The following is a 15,375-nucleotide window of genomic DNA, read 5'->3' as shown; positions in this document are numbered from 1 at the left end:
CAATTTTACCATATTGCAAAATGACAAAATATAACATTATACTATATACAAATTATTTAATATTTTAAAGTGAGTGTCATCTCCTACAATAATAAAAAGAAACAATTTCAGTGAACGATTTAATAATGTCTTTATCAATGGTAATTTATAAAAGTTGCCTATACTACAACACAGTTCTCTATCCTTGGTTGGCATGGCAACTATTGGGGTGCAGAGGGCGGCTTGGTTCTACCAAAGGCAAATTGATAAGAGAGGGCTAACTCTATCTATGATCACCAGAAGGGAGGTAGCTGGTTCTATACATTTATCCGGGTGCGACAAAAATATGAGGAGTGGCTCTAGGCAGTGGCATATCTAGGGGTATTGAAAGAAGGGGGGGGGGGGGGGTGGGGGGGGGGGGGGGGGGGGGCTGATGAGAAAGTAAAGGTGAAGCGGGAGGGGATCGATGATAAAGTGAGGGATGCTAGCTGGGAAAAAAAACTGATATGAGGTTTTTTTTTTTAACAACTATAATATCATTTTTTTTGCTTAAAATTTTTCAGTGGGGTAGGAAATTGGTGGGGGTGGAGGTAGGGGTGCAAGCTTTTATAGGGAGGGCATGTGCACTAGATACACCACTGGCTCTAGGGTTGCAAATAACAGCTGATTAAATTTCTGCAAACTGAATATAGTAAATGGATGGTTCCATCACCCAGGGTTGTCTGCAGGAGTGTTTATCTTGTTCCTTTGTGGATTTCATTCAAGGCTTCAGCATTGACTTCACGGCCTCTGTCTAATATGTCCTTTGGCATCAATCTCATCAAGGTATTCACCTATGGACAGATTACACAATATAATGCCAGTATTTTTTTATATTCATAATAATAAATAATAAAAGTTGATGTTATAGTCATTTATATACCAGCATGAAGGTTGGCAATTAATGTTAATTACTTTTAATTATCATCAGAAATAAAGAAAAAACAAATGCCGACTCTAGAAAAGTATATACAGTAAAAGTATAAAACAAGTTTATGTCAGATTAACAGCCATGTTATCTTAAAACCCGATTTGCTGGCATCATTTGCTAAAATAAAAAAGCCTTCCAACCGAAAAATAATAAATACAAAATATCACACCATCATTCTATTTCAAAGCAGTGAGGCTAACAGTCGTAAACATGGTATTTTATTATAACAAGTGAATCACAACTTTTTAAAAGCAAATATTAAGCAACAAACCACACAATTTGGTGATAAGTATAGGCCTAAATCAAGATGAAACAGCACACTACACCAGGATTTTGGGAATCTTCACACTGTCATGTGTATTTTGTAAACAGATTACAGATAGGGACGTCTGATAAGGTTTGACATTCATTTAAATTTTGTAGAGAATTAGATCAAAATATAACTAAATTTTTTGAATATGTAATTCAACCATTGAATGAATTAATCATTATATTGGCTCTTGAACACCCATATTAGGCTTGAAACATTTGTAATTCTAGGCCCAATTACATTTCCTTCAACATTTATATGTTTACCAAAGCCTAGTAACAAGCCTTATTCAGGGGCTGTGCTCATCCTCAAAACAAACTTATAAAATATGTTTATTTACTTTGTCAGTAACTGTGAGGAAAAGGTGCTATGTATAAGACCATTATTAATATAAGATACATTGAATTGCAAGAGAATATCAAAAAATGTGAGATGTAAAAACAACATTTAAAAAATATGAAAGGCAACCATGAGTCCTTGGGGCCAAATCGCTGGCGCCACCCCTACTTATACTGGTGGAGAAAGACAACTGTAGGTTCACCTTGTTCAATGACACAGGCAAAATGCACAGCAAGGGGTTCAAACCGAGGACTCTGAGAGCCTGATTTGTGGCACTGCAACCATTGCGTATATAGCAATGTAGAAGGAAGAAATTCCCATAGCAGTCTGTATTTTACTTGCTTAAGTTAACATTCAAGTTTATTTAAATGGATACATATAATACACAAATAAACGCCCCTTAATTTCACTGTAAATGTGGAACTCCAAAACATAATTACTGTGATAATGTGTTTGAAAAAATGTAATTCTACTGGAGCAGAACATTAATAGAAGGTGTTGAGAATGATGTTGCTTCCATTAGATTTGTTTACTGTGATTTAGAGGGACACTTATTTGAGGGATGCATTTATTCCAAATGAGGCTCTAGAGGGAGGATGGGGGAGGGGGAGGGGAGATGTTTATTCAAAGCGGGGCCTTTATTGGAAAACTGTTAATATGGTATGTATAAAGAGGGAATACCAATAAATAGAGATCATCCATTATTTTCATTATTTTCTAGTGTACTATACATACTCTTCCTGTGATACCCCCATCCCATACCACCATAATAAATGATGTTGAGAACATCATTTTGTATTTTCATTAAGTAGTACATATATACTGTTGATCCCATCCCCCTGGAATATATTTTGCAATCTTGCAATTTTTTTTTAGTGGATGATGCCTAATTGGTAGACATAGAATATAATCTAATCTATGTTTTATACCTACAAATTAGATTTTCATGGTATCTGTACAATAAAGTATTTTAAATATAGTAACTCAAATTAAGAAAACTTAACAAACCTTTTGTACAGGTGTCATGTCATAAAAAGTCTGTGGTAGTTTATCTTTTAGAACTTCATTAGCTTTCAAAATCTCTTCAATTACAATCCTACAAAAACAAATTATTAATTATTATAATAATATATTATGTATATACAAATATGAATTTATTGCCATCAGCAACACAACGATACAGTCAAAAACAGAATATAAATTTGACAGCACAATATGAAGATCCACATTCAATATTAAATTTTTAAACAAAAATGACAGTAGGGTAGAGTGTGATGCTCTCATAAGGGAAATAAATTTTCCCTCATAAATATACTAATACTATTTTATTATATGCCGCAAATTCCAAGCCAATACTGACCAAAGGCAAGAGGTCGCTACAACCCCTGGTCACTGGATTACATACAAAGTGCAACCATCTCTTCTCTGTTTTAAATTCTGTGGTGTTGGGTTTTTTGCAATTTATTTTTTTATATTTTTAAAGAAAACAATTTAATCTAGCATTTTTATTATATTGTAAACGTCTCGCAATTCAGTTTTTACTGCCAGTTGAAACCAGAAATCTCTGCTCCCTGGGGAGTATACCTAGTCGTGCATGTGTACTCAGTGCACAAAAATTAATACTATTTTATCATATGCCCGCAATCCTGGTCATTGGATTACATACATTGGCAAACCAGTGCACAGTGCAACCTTCTTTGCTCCCTGGGGAGTATACCCAGTTGCGCAGGTGCACTCAGCTTATAAGAATACTGTAATGCAATCAATACCACAGTACAAGTACCCATTTATATTCCTGAGTAGAGAGACAAATGTGGACAAAGTGCATTGCCAAAGACACAATATGTAACCAAGTCATTAAATGAACCAAAAATATACCTAACATGAAGCCACCATTTAACAGGCCTGTAACCAGGTTCATGGGAAGGGGTTTCCTATAGGCCAATTTTAAATCAAAAGTGTTTCTTTAATAAACAAAGTTATGATAAAATACTATAACTATGTTGTAAATAACATAGTGGCACTTTGCCACACAAAACTAAAAGTTTTGTATGAAAAAAAATCAAACAATACATTACTCATAGTTTCCTGAATTCATAACCTGGCTACTGACTGCCATGGTTTCATCATCATTGTAAGCTTGATGGAACCAGCCAGTCGGAATGATGAGAAGCTCGCCAGGCTTCTGATCGAACTCTATCGCTTTTGCATGCCGGAACATTGGGTATGTCTTCAGGTCGGGATTGAAAGCATCAACAGGGCTAAACAAATCAAAGCAAATTGTACAGAATTAAATAACAAAAATATCAAAGGAAAATACATGAGATGGTAAATAATGGTTAAAAAATTGAAGGTTAAACTATAATAAATTATCAATAGGCAAGTCGAATGGTCAGATGGTTAAGGCAGGTGTGCTGCAATGTACATCCATAACATCAGTGCTGGTTCGCTTGCCTATGGGTCTGTTGGTGGAATACGTCTTCTCGGATAAGGACTGTAAACTGTAGGCCCAGTGAACACAATTTGGCTCATTTGCACTAGGACCTAATACATCTTTCGATACAAATAGGGGGTTACTCCGCACAGTGGGCCAGACTGAAATATAAGTGTGCTAAAATGAATTACTCATTACAGAAGCTAATCTAAGCGAATATAAGATTTATCTAGAGGTTTGCATACCCGTAGAATTCAATAAAAGCATTTAAAATCTATATGATGGCATTTTTGTACTGTTTTCTGATTGGACGATGTCAGTTTTCATTGCAATACCAAAACAAGTTCATATTATAATGATTTTTTGAAATGTTTAAGGAGGTGTGGGACAAAAGAACTTCTGTAGGAACATTTTGCATTTTCCATGACGTCATCAAAATACATTTTTCTGATTGGACGGGACCAAAAGTGTTTTAGGCATAAGCCAACATTAAAACTTCTATTGTTAATCTTAATACAGCGAATATATTTTTTTTTTTTTTCGAAGTCAAAATTCATAATGACACCGGACAACCTAATTTTACATTTTTTTAAATGTAAAATGTGTTTGCATGACATTAGGTTTACACCAATGTCATGATATATTAATTCCATCCTCTATCATATCAGGCCTATGTTGTAAAAGTATCGATAATGGTCGTTTTATGTTCTTTGATAATTCTCAGTGCAGTGTGAACGAGAAGTCTTTGAAGAGGCACATTTGTTGTCCCCTTTGACAGGTATACCATCAGGAATGCAATGCTTTTTGCTTCTCTTATTTTGGTGTAAGGAGGAGTCTGATTTTACTATGGAGCAATAAAGTTGGACAATGCCACATCTGTCGTTAACGATTCCGGTTTGCGCCTCAGGGGTGACACCAGCAGGGTGGGCAGGGGCGGATTTAGGGGGGCCGGCCCGGCCCCGGGCCCCCCCCTTTTTAGAGGTAAAAAAAGAAAAAAAAAGAAAAAAAAAGAGAGAAAAAGGAAAAAATGATGGCCAAGAATGCCTCAAATGTTATGTTCGGGCGTCTAGAACACAAAAATTTCGCGGGTGCATGCCCCCGGACCCCCTACGACAGTGTTGTCTCAATCGGCCCAACTTTCGGCCCCCCCTTCCGGCCCCCCCCCTTTTGGACATTTCTGGATCCGCCCCTGGTGGGGGGAGCTGTTAATAATAATTAAAATGGATATTATTATGGTAGATTATTTATTTGATTTCTATTAATGACTATTTATGGTCAGCGGGGGCGGCAGAAATTTGCTGACGAGGGGTCCAACGGAGGAGTCCGAACCAAAGGGCAGACAAAGCCTCGTTCGATGGCCTGGAATAAAAAAAATCGTTTGATAGGGTTCATGGGGAGAGTTTTTGTGGCTTAATATGGTCCAAAATGTGCTTTGAGACCACAATATTAGGGATTGGCAATAAAAATAACGTTATCTGGATAGGCAAATAATGTCTTTTAGCTTTTTGATTCAACGACCTAGTCGTTCGTCAGACGAAAGGGGGTCCAGGCCTGTCTGACGAGGGGGTGGGGCAAATGTACATAAAGTGCCTTGCTTAAGGACAACAAGCAAAACGGGTGGATCCGGAATTTTTTAAAGGGGGGGGGGGGGGTACAAGATATTCAGAACAGGTAAGTGAATAGTGCTAAATTTAGTGGCAAACTACTGGATACACCACTGCAAAATGCACAGCAAAGGATTGAAACCCCAACCTTCCAATTGGGAAACCAAACCATTTCCACTGGTTCATAAAGAATAATAGATATTATATGTGGCAAAGACAAGCCAAACCAGTCGCTCGTCGCAAAAATCGATTTTGAATTATTAATGCAGTGTTAGAGAATAAAATAATAGCTATAAAATGGTAAAAAATCATTCAAATCAGACATTTCCTTATGAAGTTACAAGCATTTAACAACACAGCTGTTTAAAGAACAATATATGAGAAATCAGCCGTCAAAGTTTATGATTTCAGGCATTTCTCATGTAGAAACTATCTTTAAATCCTCAAAAAGTGTTGTTTTAACATTGAAATGGGGAAAATAACAGCATAGGATGGTGTGTAGATATATAAAGGTTTAGTTTAGTGCAATAAAATAGATTTTTAAAAAATTGACATTTTAGCATGTTTTGGCCATTTTCTCTGAAACAGGATTTGCGACGAGTGACTGGTTTGGCTTGTCTCTGCCACATATGTTGATCATAAATACTTTGATTGAATCAAATTCTGTGTAAATGGAACTGAAAATTGTAGATGACCCACCATGATGTAATGACGGCTGGATGGTAAGAATGTAATACAATATTATCGATACAATAAATCTTAGACCTATGCATGAGAGGTTAACTGGATGTTTCTATCATCTAAACCTTTCAAGCATTTTTGGTTTACAATTTGATTTATAAGATACATGTCTGACCCAACTGAACTAAAATTTAAAAGCATGAACATACTGTGGTTTCTTGTCATATTATGACTTCTGACCAACATTAACACATTACTATTATTATCACTGCAAAATGCATAGCAAAGGATTGAAACCCCAACCTCGCAATTGGGAAACCAAACCATTTCCACTGCTTTATAAAGAGTGATAGATATTATATTATATGTTTATCATAAATACTTTGATTGAATCAAATTTTGTGTAAATGGAATTGATAATTGTAGATGACCCACCATAATGTAATGATTGCTGGATGGTAGGAATACAATATATATAATAAATCTTAGACCTATGCATGAGATGTTAACTGGATGTCTTCATCCTTTAAACCTTTCAAGGGTTTTTGGTTTACAATTTGATTTATAAGATACATGTCTGACACAAGTGAACTAAAATTTTAAAGAGAGATGTGGTTTCTGGTACATACTGGTTTCTTGTCATGTGAGTTCAGACACATTTATTATTACTATACATCCTTTATTGTAGATTTGCTTATCTTAGTTGAAGAGAAGAACCATTACTAAGAAAAACTCTATGTTTGTTTATTATCATTTCATATTTTTAATTGAAAAGTTAATAAATACCTATTGTACTTGTAACAACTGAGTGGAAACCCTGAGAGTTGATCTGGGTAAACATACAAATACTGGTCTTGTCCAGGAGGATAAAGCTTCCATTTCTTAAGTCCTTTGAAGACAGCATTTGTGCCAGTCCAGTTGTAAGGATCTATAAAAAATATTTAAAGAATTATATAGTAGCAGATACTTCATATTTTATTCAGCATTTTTATTACAATGGAAACAGAAACAAGCAGAAAAGAATATGTGATACTCTGTTAACTAAGTCTCCTTTATGAGGTTTTAGAAGTAAAAAAATCCTAGGGTAAAAAAAAAATTGAACCCATGATTCAGGGATTTTGAAGGAGTGCATCTTAACCACAAAGCTACGGGCTCTATTTCTTTTCATTTATTTATTTCTCTCAGTAAAAACATACAAACAATTAAAAGAAAGATACAGATAGCAAAATGTGATAAAGGGAAGGATATCAAGATAAATAAAAACCAAAAAGCAAACTGAATTAAAGTGTAAAATTAATCATCAAAAAAATATTTTAAAAAAAAGGAAAATATAAACATAAATAAAAAAAAAGAAATAAAATATAAATAAATCAAATAAATAAATAAATATATAATATAAATAATAAATAAATAAATATAATATATAAATAAATATATAATATAAATAATAAATAAATAAATATATATAAATAAATAAATTAATTAATTAATTTAAAAAAAAATTTTCTCACCAATGTGGAGGGATGACCTTGAGTAACGAGTTCCCCAGAGAAGCATGGCATTCCATGGCCGGATTTCTGATGGAAAATTTTGGAACAAATCTTCTTCTAAGTATACCTGACAAAGCAGATCATTTAAATATATTTTGGAGAATTAGAATCTTGGCACACGATCAAGGATTGTAAGCTTTCCCTATCATACAGGTATAAAAAGTGGCAATCCTTTCACATTATTATCCCTGGTCATTGAATCAACCACATATGGAACACAATAACTTAGCTCCCTGTTAGAATTCCATGATGTTGCAGCTGGAAATTAATGCATTTTGTGTTTGAACCTACTGTACAAGGCACTTTACCTACGGTTGTCTCTTTCCACCCAGGAGTACAAGTGGGTACCTGGTAGGTTCAAAAAACACAAAATGTTACAGCTGAAACCTTATGGAATTCCCCCCAGCAAACTGAGTATGGGTTCTATATGAGCTTGTTCCAAGGACTGGGTGTAATAATGTGAAGTGCTTAGAGGTTCCTACAATATGCACAGTATATAAGTCGACCATTATTATTATACTATACACAAGTTGCTAGATATTGAGGAATATCAAAAAAACAATATGTAATAAAATATGTGTAATATAACAGCATGCACATTCAAAGTGTGCAGGGAAGTAATGTCTATATTCTAACTATATGACTTTAATAAGTTTTTATGTGCTTATTAAAAATTTTATTACATTAATTTAATAAGTGGACTACTTTGAACATATGCTGCACTGAATGCACCGTACAATATGTTTTCATTAGCTGGTGTACTAGAAGGAAAGGAAATAGAGTTTGGAATAAAAGACTGTCTGGCGATGGTATAATATGAATTACAAATTGAGCCAGAGCAATTATTATGATCTTGATGAGCTGAAGTACTATTGTTTGAAATTACATCAAGATTTTTATTATGCTTGTTTGCTTGTGGTACAATATGGAGCACTTGAATTATTTAGTCTTGCAATTCTTAGTATATTATTTTAAAAAGGCAGGCAGACACACAAGCTGTATGAAGTAACCTGTTAGAACATTAAGGATTGGGGATTAAGATTTTTTTAGGAAGGGGTGGGGAAAAAGGTGCAAAGTTAGAGTTATTTTTTTATGAATGGGGTCTGTATCTCCTCCCAAATTTGTTTTTGGAATGTGCAATTTCCTGCATTCTGATGTCTTTTAGTGACTTAAAATTTCTTCAAATTTCAAGATTTTTTCCATGTTACTGTATATGACGATGATGATGATGATGCCAACATAGCCAGCAGCATGTTTGAGTAGAGTTTTCTTTTGAGCAATTACAAGTGTATGTAGCACCAACTGGTTTCGATCCAAAGGACGGCATTAACTACAGCGCTAGTTCCAGCTGCTCCTTGCCAAATCTCTGGTCAGTAGAAGCAAGTCTTCTCGGATAAGGGCTTAAAATAATGGTCTAGTGTACACAGCTGGTTTGTGCGCACTTTAAAGAATCCATTGCATCTTTCGGAAGAGTAGGGGATTATTCCAATGCTATGGTTCATTTCAGCCCGTCGTTGTGGAAGGTTGTGAACATGCAGCTACTATAAGCACCTCTTTACGCCGACTAGGTAATCACAGACCAAAGCCCATACGCAATTCAGCACACTGACACTGCAAAATGGGTTATTCTCCTACCTTTACCTTTTTTAAGGGCCTCCAACTGAAGTCTATGGTTGAATGTTCAAGGAAAAAATTCAGCTGTTCTAATCATTATTGTACGCAAAGCAAGGTACCTGTATGAATGGTACCTAAATAGTATTCAGCATACAGTGTAAAAAGCTCGAAAGTAAAAATACTGGATGGTACTTACTGGCTTAATCAAATCTTTCTTGAGCTGCGGTCTTTGCTCAAGAAAGATTTCATCTTCTAAGTACGTCCAGGTATTTGGTTGGCCCTCATGGACGTGGCTTAGGAACAGCTTCAATGGTAATGCGAAGGACTCAGCCGATTTTAATGTTCCCTGCAGACAAATGTGAAACAGCATCCATCACTGTCAACAATATATAATATAGTTATATTGCACTTTTTACCAAGAAGAACAAGGTGCCGACAATGTTATTATTACCCCTGGCCATTGCATTAACATAAGGTCTAACAGGACGCAAGAAAAATGCACCGTAAGGGATTTGAACCACTGTCTTCAAGGTTGAGAAACCAAAGCCACACTGTTATTCTCTGATCAGGTTCAAATCTCATAGAGCATTAACTAACAGCTTCATACAGATGGGAAAATTACCAGGAAGGAAAAAATGGAAGGGGAAGCAGGTTAAGAATTATCATCTAATGTTTTATTAAAAGTATATTAGCTTGCATAACCAAAACATGTAAAGAACAAGGCCCCACTAAATCATCAACTGTGTTTCTACATGAAATTCAATGCCAATATAATACTAATTTCAAAATGAATAATTAAACTAAGCATGCTCACTCGAACAGCCTTCATTGTTATCCTCTCTTCGCCGTAAACATTCACAAAAAACTCCTTTGTCCAGTTAGATGCAGGCCACTCTTGCATAACATCTGTTATAAGTACAGGCCTAAATTATAAGAAAGAAAACGTAAGCACAAATTTATATTTTATTACACTATAATGTAGTCTTTTGTAGTGCTTTTGATATATTCCTTTAATAATAATTTTTAATAATATTATATGATTATGAATACATGAATTATGAATACTAAATCAAGAATGTAAAAAAATATAACATTTTTTTTAATGTTATATTTTAGGTTTTGTTGACACAAAATACTCTTCTTCTTATACAATTTTGTATGTAAGTGGGGGAAAAATGGAGGGGGGGGGGGAGAGAGGGAAATACAAATTTTATAACATTACCATATGCAGTTTATGGAATTATTTTGTGCTTTGAAATTTTGTTCATGGTTTTTTCTTCTTTGATATTAAGGGCAAGTTACAGATAATCAATTTAAATTATGAACACACACAGTCTAATATCTCAAGCGTTAATTAACATTCATATAATCTTTGGCAAGATGAATAATTAATATATATTCCTAATTATCAGTGGTAACATTTAGAAACACTCTTAAAATGAATTCAGACATACAATGTAATGCACTGTAATTAAGTCAGAGTCAAAGATATAATTTTTAATGTTTTAATAAAAACATTATTAAAAGTGCCTGCTACTGTGCATTTATATTATGCTTCCTTTTGGTGTCGAAGCATAAGCCAAGTCTCCGTAAGTGGTTGATATCACTGTATCTCCAACAAAATTCTGAAAAGCATAATATTATATGAGGCACGTCGTGGCGAAATGGTTAAGTTGTCGCACAGGCCGGTACTGAGTAAATGAGCTATAAAATATTGGAGCTCAAAAAATTTACTAAAAATTCAAATTTATTTTTTACTATAGATCAACAGTTTAATGTCTTATTAATTATGTCCCAAAGTATTACTGTAGTTCTGGAAATGGTCAACAAATCATTATTTAACGTTATTTTGATAGTTAACAATGTATGTACAAATAACTTTAGAAGGCAGTTACTCAAATCATGTTTATCTTGACTCTAAGAGTGCTGTACATTCACGCTCTAATAACTTGGGCTTGAAATGTCCAATTTCAATGAATGACCCCTCATTTTAAAGATTATACTCAGGTATCTGAAAATACCAATAACTTGAATTTCCAATTTTGCTTCAACTTAGTAGTTTCCCCTACTGATCAGACCTCACCTTCTTTAAATTTTTAATCTATTAATTACTTTTTTATTCAGTTATTTATATGAATTTATTATGTATCATTTATAGTTATTAAAAAGTTACGGCTGTAGCAAAAAAAGGAAGATTATACTCAGGTATCTGAAAATACCAATAACTTGAATTTCAAATTTTGCTTCAACTTGGCCATTTTTCCACAACATGCCTCATATAAATGCCTACAATACAAATCACAACATGTACAGCACAACAGTACACCAAGGATTTTTGAAAGTAGAGCAGGTTATGGTAAATGCAAAGTGATTAAGTGATTGTTTAAACGGATTTTGGAATGGAAATACCATTAAGTTCAGGTGAAAGATCATTCCAGAGCTTTGCAGCGTAACAAGGAAATGAAAAACTTCCTAATTCTCTTTTATGATGTAGTACATTATTATAATGTAGGAAGATGACAATATACAGTATTGTAGTAACAGTATATGCTTGAATATTATAAGCTCAGCTGGGTGGATAAAATCCAGCTATACATTCATGAATGGTGAATTCTGCTAAATGACTGGCAACCAATAGAGCTTCTTGATCGAAGAAGCTGTGGGGCTCGCACATGACTGCCCCCTGAAAGAACTACTGTAACCACTGAGACTTTTGCCATTTTTTCTAAAGAGTGAATTACAGTAGTCAATTTGCAAATTTTGGAATGGAAATACCATTAAGTTCAGGTGAAAGTTCATTCCAGAGCTTTGCAGCGTAACAAGGAAATGAAAAACTTCCTAATTCTCTTTTATGATGTAGTACATTATTATAATGTAGGAAGATGACAATATATTGTAGTAACGGTATATGCTTGAATATTATGATAAGCTCAGCGGGGTGGATAAAATCCAGCTATACATTCATAAATGGTGAATTCTGCTAAATGACTGGCAACCAATGGAGCTTCTTGATCGAAAAAGCTGTGGGGCTCAAACATGACTGCTCCCTGAAAGAACTAACCAGACTTTTGCCATTTTTTCTAAAGAGTGAATTACAGTAGTCAATTTGTGACAAAAGCCAGAGCACTGACTGCATTTTGTAAGCGTACTATGTTGTGCTCTTGCTTGAAATCCTCATATTTGGAATAACATCAGTAATTGAATAAAATTTGCTGGTTCTACTTGCACTACGTTTCTAAAAAGTTATATAAATTAATTTATTCATTTACTACATCTCCTAAATTATTATTGTTATAATACTTTGATCTTTTATATTTTTGTATAATTTTTTTCCTCTGTTTCCCGTACTGATCAGACCTCACCTTCTTTAAATTTTTAATCTATTAATTACTTTTTTTATTCAGTAATTTATATGACTTTATTATGTATCATTTATAGTTATTAAAAAGTTGAGGCAGTAGCAAAATAAGGAAGTGCTTTAGGGATGGGAAACTAATATATTTTTTTACTTGGCTTTCATTTCAGGATCATCATATAATATTGAAGTTTTTATATAACAATAGGCCTATGGTATTGTATGGGGACACACTGAATGAAATGCAAAATTTAACAATAAATAAAACAGTCATAAAAATAAATATTCAAAATTTATGGTTTCCAGCAATACAGCTGCCATTTTAAATGGAAGTGTGAAAGATCATTTGACACTTAACTTTAGTACGATGAACAAAAACATATCTCCCAGCACCAATCCGATTATTGGATTAATCCTGATATGATAGCAGTCTGTTTCAGTTTTACATAACAATCAATACAATAACAATAGCAACAATTTACAATAAAAGGTAAATTATAAGATATCAATATTTCTCTCATCTAACTGAAGAATCTGCTAAAAATATTATAGAATAAATTATTTATGATAATTTTGGTTTTTTTTTATTCATCCATTCTTTTACATTATCTTATTAAATATTTATTTGTTAAAAAGATAACATGATTTTTAAAATGGAAGTTGACAACCTACCATTTGCCATCATACACCGCTTTGAATTCTTGTAAGCCAAGGTTAGCTCTCCGATGAATTTTATCCATTCTCTCTATTTGCTTATACCGCTTTAAGACTTCATCTTGTTCAATATTGAACATGTAAGCGTCATCAAACTCTACATTTTCTACATTTAGTAAATTGTGAAAAGCAATGAGCGACAGAAAGAAGGTGATGACAATAAAAGTGATACAAGCAAGGTAAATATGTGTTAGTGACCGTTTACTCGGACTTGTGACTGAGTTGTCCTCTTCTTCCTTGTGCTGTCCATTTGGAAACCTTCCATTCGCTACGCCTTCCTGTGAATCATATTTCTTTCTTTGTGCTTCACTCTTTGAGACAATTTTTCTTTTTTTACTATGCTTTGACATTTTTTAACTGTAAGAAAATAATACATTTAAACATTCATTTTCAATTCAAAATATGAGATGAATAAAGAAAAAGATTTTCCACTTCACCATATAGTAAATTACTGTGAAGCTCTATCTATACTATTTTATTTTATGTGAAAAATTTGTGTAATGTGCTCATATTTATTATACAGTACCCAAATATGGGCATATCAAGTAAAATAGTAGTAATAATAAGAATAATAATAATAATAATAATAATAATAATAATAATAATAATAATTAATAATATGCGCTAAGTCAGACTTAAGGGGAATAACTTTTGTGTTATTTTCCCTAACGTCATGTTATTTTCCCCTTAATGCCGTTTTTTTAAATTGTTCTCTAATTTCGCCATTATCTAAGTTTTCCATAAGGTAGGTTTTTAATAGTAACATAATAATAATAATAATAATAATAATAATAATAATAATAAATAATAATTATTCTAAATCAGGTAATTACAATAATAATATAATAATAGTAGGCCTACCTTATTTTACTTGATTACCTCATAATAAAGCAAACTGACAAACAAATATAATATTAATTTTTAAGTTTCAACTTTGTTTATTTCCTCCATGGTTGGACAGACCTTCATTACAAGTGCGTGCAGCATACACAGATGTCACAGTTGTAGGCCTTTCCATAGATAGAAACACATCGCAGATACGATCTCTCGACTACACTGTTGTTGATAAGAGATAAGATACAACCGACAAGGTTCTCGAACATACATGGTCTGGTCACGAGTGTTCATCTCCGATAGATTTATTCTTAATTACAAAGAGGAAGTATTAAATTAATAACTCCTCCTGTATATTTCTAAAAAATGTTTAAGGTATTTACTCACATAAATTTTTCCTGTATGTATAAACAGACTTCTGACGGGAACCGCACAAACATCGATCATTCGAACGATCATTGAATTGATGTTTATATGCGAGGATAGTTTTTTTCAAAGCACGCCCTCAATAGGACATTTTATTCCACGACGATCCATCCAGGGTTGCGTTTCCCCTGGATGATACGTAGAGGCTGCGGCAGATACAGGGGATGCAGACATTGTGTATATGTACCTTTGATGATTTATATGATTTATATATATATATATATATATATATATATATATATATATATATGAAATATTATGTTTCTTCCCCCCTTTCTGTACAAAAGAAGAAAAAAAAAGTCTTTAGAGAAAGTACTGCTAATGAACCTGGTAAATTAATTTTTACATTAGAAAGATGATTCTTTCTGTTTGTAATTTTATTTTAATTTCATTTATTTTTATATTATTATATTGTATTGGCTATGGATTTTGTAATGCTATTTTTTTTTTTACTAGAAAGATGAGACTATTTTTATTGTAATATTGCATTATACTATATTATGTTGTTATGATTTTTGTAAAGTATGTTGAAAGCAATAAAGAAAAAGAACTTCATAAACTTCCA

At 33.3% G+C, this 15,375-nt stretch overlaps 1 protein-coding gene across 2 annotated transcripts; it reads right to left on the bottom strand.

Moving 5' to 3' along the window:
* Positions 1-374: 374 nt before the first annotated feature.
* Positions 375-14,905, bottom strand: LOC117117799 (F-box protein At1g78280-like). Of its 2 annotated transcripts, none has more exons than XM_033262263.1 (9): positions 14,772-14,905; positions 13,509-13,907; positions 10,296-10,404; positions 9,678-9,827; positions 7,829-7,934; positions 7,104-7,245; positions 3,677-3,859; positions 2,607-2,694; positions 375-812 (listed from the first exon to the last, which is right to left on the bottom strand). In XM_033262263.1, exons 2-9 carry the CDS (start codon positions 13,898-13,900, stop codon positions 714-716), a joined length of 1,269 nt encoding a protein of 422 aa, XP_033118154.1. In that variant the 5' UTR covers positions 13,901-13,907; positions 14,772-14,905; the 3' UTR covers positions 375-713. The 2 variants fall into 2 exon arrangements, with proteins under 2 accessions (XP_033118154.1, XP_033118155.1); XM_033262264.1 differs by lacking the exon at positions 14,772-14,905 and adding an exon at positions 14,412-14,675.
* Between the last annotated feature and the right edge of the window lie 470 nt (positions 14,906-15,375).

The sequence above is a fragment of the Anneissia japonica genome, unplaced genomic scaffold (assembly GCF_011630105.1).
Source record: "Anneissia japonica isolate Jap-2015-1 unplaced genomic scaffold, ASM1163010v1 scaffold234_len1672027_cov178, whole genome shotgun sequence".
NCBI lineage: Eukaryota > Metazoa > Echinodermata > Crinoidea > Comatulida > Comatulidae > Anneissia > Anneissia japonica.
Note: the sequence above shows the minus strand (reverse complement) of the source record. Positions and strands in the feature narration are given on the sequence as shown.

Bases quoted from the DNA above. Each gene is read 5' to 3' on its own strand.
- LOC117117799 (XM_033262263.1), bottom strand. From the start codon at position 13,900: ATGTCAAAGCATAGTAAAAAAAGAAAAATTGTCTCAAAGAGTGAAGCA. The intron at 10,405-13,508 runs GTAGGTTGTCAA...CTTATAATTTAG, and splicing joins GCGGTGTATGATGGCAAATG to GCCTGTACTTATAACAGATG. The intron at 813-2,606 runs GTTTGTTAAGTT...ATCTGTCCATAG, and splicing joins ACATGACACCTGTACAAAAG to GTGAATACCTTGATGAGATT.